At 49.9% G+C, this 2,590-nt stretch overlaps 1 protein-coding gene across 2 annotated transcripts; it reads left to right on the top strand.

Moving 5' to 3' along the window:
* The first annotated feature begins 460 nt into the window (after nucleotides 1-460).
* Nucleotides 461-2,306, top strand: LOC123430069 (probable receptor-like protein kinase At1g49730). Of its 2 annotated transcripts, none has more exons than XM_045113984.1 (7): nucleotides 461-755; nucleotides 860-1,121; nucleotides 1,217-1,269; nucleotides 1,344-1,411; nucleotides 1,514-1,616; nucleotides 1,693-1,747; nucleotides 1,844-2,306. In XM_045113984.1, exons 1-7 carry the CDS (start codon nucleotides 722-724, stop codon nucleotides 2,067-2,069), a joined length of 801 nt encoding a protein of 266 aa, XP_044969919.1. In that variant the 5' UTR covers nucleotides 461-721; the 3' UTR covers nucleotides 2,070-2,306. The 2 variants fall into 2 exon arrangements, with proteins under 2 accessions (XP_044969919.1, XP_044969918.1); XM_045113983.1 differs by having other exon boundaries at nucleotides 478-755; nucleotides 1,514-1,603.
* The last annotated feature ends 284 nt before the right edge of the window (nucleotides 2,307-2,590 follow it).

Genomic DNA, 2,590 nt, shown 5'->3' with positions numbered 1-2,590 from the left:
TGCCCAAGGGAAAGTGTTGGGAAACTTAGGCCCTGTTTGATTCATAAGTCTTAGAATTTTTTAGTCCCAACTTATAAGTCCTAAGTCCCTAAAAAGTTCTTACCTGTTTGGTTCCTAGGACTTAACATGGACTAAAAGACCATATTACAACTATAAATCCCTATTTCATAAGTCTCAAATGCCCATTTAAGTCTATATAAGTCTCTCTTGTTTAATTTAGATGAGAATTAAAGGTAAGTTCTAAGTCTTTAATAAGTCCGTGTAACCAAACACCCTCTTAGACTCTATGTGAAATAGGTCATTCGCTCCCCTCAACTTAACGGCAAAGTAGGCACATATTCCCCATCCCTTAGCTATATAAAAAAGAGAGCTCCCTTATGCAGAATGAGTTGATCAATGATTAATAATGAAAGACTCTTCTCTATATCTCTATTAATTTACTTTTTATATCTGTGCATGATCCGCTACAACGCTCGCTCGAGTTCGGTGTTAATTTACTTTTTATATCTGTGCATGATCCGCTACAACGCTCGCTCGAGTTCGGTGTTGCGGAACATGAAGATCTCGATAAACAAGGGCAAAGAAAACCGAGGCCTCCCTGCTCTGTGAATCTCACCTCACCATCCGCCTGCTGCCTACCTGTCTCCTCCGGTCTCAAACAAATAAGCGCACCAATCCCGGGGCGCCGTCTGCCTCTGCCTCTGTCGACCTCTCCAGACGGATGGGCTGCCTCCACCAGCGGCTCGGCCGCACGCGTACGGCCTCTTCCTTCCTTCTCCGAGCTTCACTGCCCCTTTTCCCTTGGGAATTTCTTGTTTCGTGTGAGCAAGATTAGTTGGATTTGCTTTCGGAAAATCAGGTGCTCTGCCGTTCGTGAGGAGGTTCAAGCCGAGGGAGATCGAGGCGGCCACCAGCGGCTTCAGCACGGCCCTCGAGACAGGCGGGCCTCGCGGCACGGCGTACCGCGCCCGCTTCGCTGATGGCCTCGTCGCGACGGTGCGCCGTGCGGGCGGCGGCGACCCGGGCCAGGAAGATCACTTCTACCGGGAGCTGCAGCTGCTCGGCCGCCTCAACCACCGACACGTCGTCAGGCTCCGCGGCTTCTCAGAAGGACACACCAGGTTCACCTACCGCCACCGCGTCGTTTTTATAATGCACTGTATGTATTTTTCTCTTATCCTAATCTTGCTTGCTGCTCTTCCGTTTCGTGTTTCAGGTTTCTAGTGTTTGATCAGATGGAGAACAGGAGCCTGAAAGAATGCCTCCACGGTAATAAATTCTTGAGGGAGGGATATCTCTTGTGCTCTTCAATTCAGCTTAGCTGATGCATCCTGTTGGAACAGATCCACTTAGGACGCCACTCAACTGGAGGACCCGGTTGCAGGTTGCCATAGATGTGGCAGCAGCCCTGGTAATCCTGATAACGACCACTGCTACATTCCACAACACTTGAAAACTTGACACAGGAACGATAACACCATTTATTTTCTTGATTGATTTTGAGTCGATTCAGGAGTATCTCTACTACTTCTGTGACCCACCGGTGTTCCACGTGACGGTGAACTCGAGCAACGTGATGATGGATGCTGATTTCGTTGCCAAGGTGAGTCACATTGGTACGTTCCAGGCGACGCTATGTATCCCGGACCGCCAATAGATCGGTCGAGCAACTGAATTTGTACTCACTTTCAGCTCTCGGACGTCAGTGTCGTCGGTCACGACACTTCGGAAGAATCCCACGCCGAAGGTTCTCTTGGCCACTTTTTTTCATCGCTTTGTCTGACACGTCTGGCATGGCACTGTCACTGGCACTGAAACTAGAGCCTGCGTGTTCTTTCTTCAGAGCGAATTCAGCAGAGGCGGGCGGAGCTGGTGTTCCAGTACGGCGTGTTGCTCCTGGAGCTCGTGACCGGACAGTCGCCCGGGGGCGGCAACGGGGAGCTCGTGCGGTGGGTGCAGGAGCCAGGGTTCGCCGGATCCATGCAGAGGATGGTGGACGCGGATCTCGGCGGCACATACGACGCCGGGGAGCTCCGGGACCTCGTGATAGTCGCGAGGCTCTGCACTAGGCCTGGCAGCGGCACCGCCGTGGTCTTGATCCCACAGGTACTCCGCTACTTGCAGGGGAAGCTGGATGACAAAAAAATATGAAAGTAATCTTGTGTACGTAGCTCTTTGTTTTGTCCTTTGCGGGTGAATGCACTCTTTGTACTGTACGTCCACACAGAGATATTGTAGTATGACCCTCGGTGGTCAAGAAGTCTCCATACATTAAAAATCCCTGAATATAAGAGCAACTCCAACGACGGACGGCGATTTTGGACGGTGATTTTGTCCGTTTGTGTCGGCTAGGCGGAGACGAACGTCCGCTTTCATGTTCGGGTCGACGTATGTTCTAATGCTGACCCGACATATTTTAACGGCGCAAGAAAAAAAAAAGCATGTATATTTAAAATAAAAACAACATTAATTAAATATTAAAACCGACCACGAGCCACGTGTTCACATTTGCATTTAAAAAAATTAAAAAACAAACTAAACTACGAGACGGCGGGCTATCCTAGACGATGGTGGCGTCGTCCTCGGGGTC

This window comes from Hordeum vulgare, chromosome 2H (genome assembly GCF_904849725.1).
Source record: "Hordeum vulgare subsp. vulgare chromosome 2H, MorexV3_pseudomolecules_assembly, whole genome shotgun sequence".
NCBI classification, from domain to species: domain Eukaryota; kingdom Viridiplantae; phylum Streptophyta; class Magnoliopsida; order Poales; family Poaceae; genus Hordeum; species Hordeum vulgare.
The sequence above is the reverse complement of the archived record's forward strand: the minus strand, read 5'-3'. Positions and strand labels throughout refer to the sequence as shown.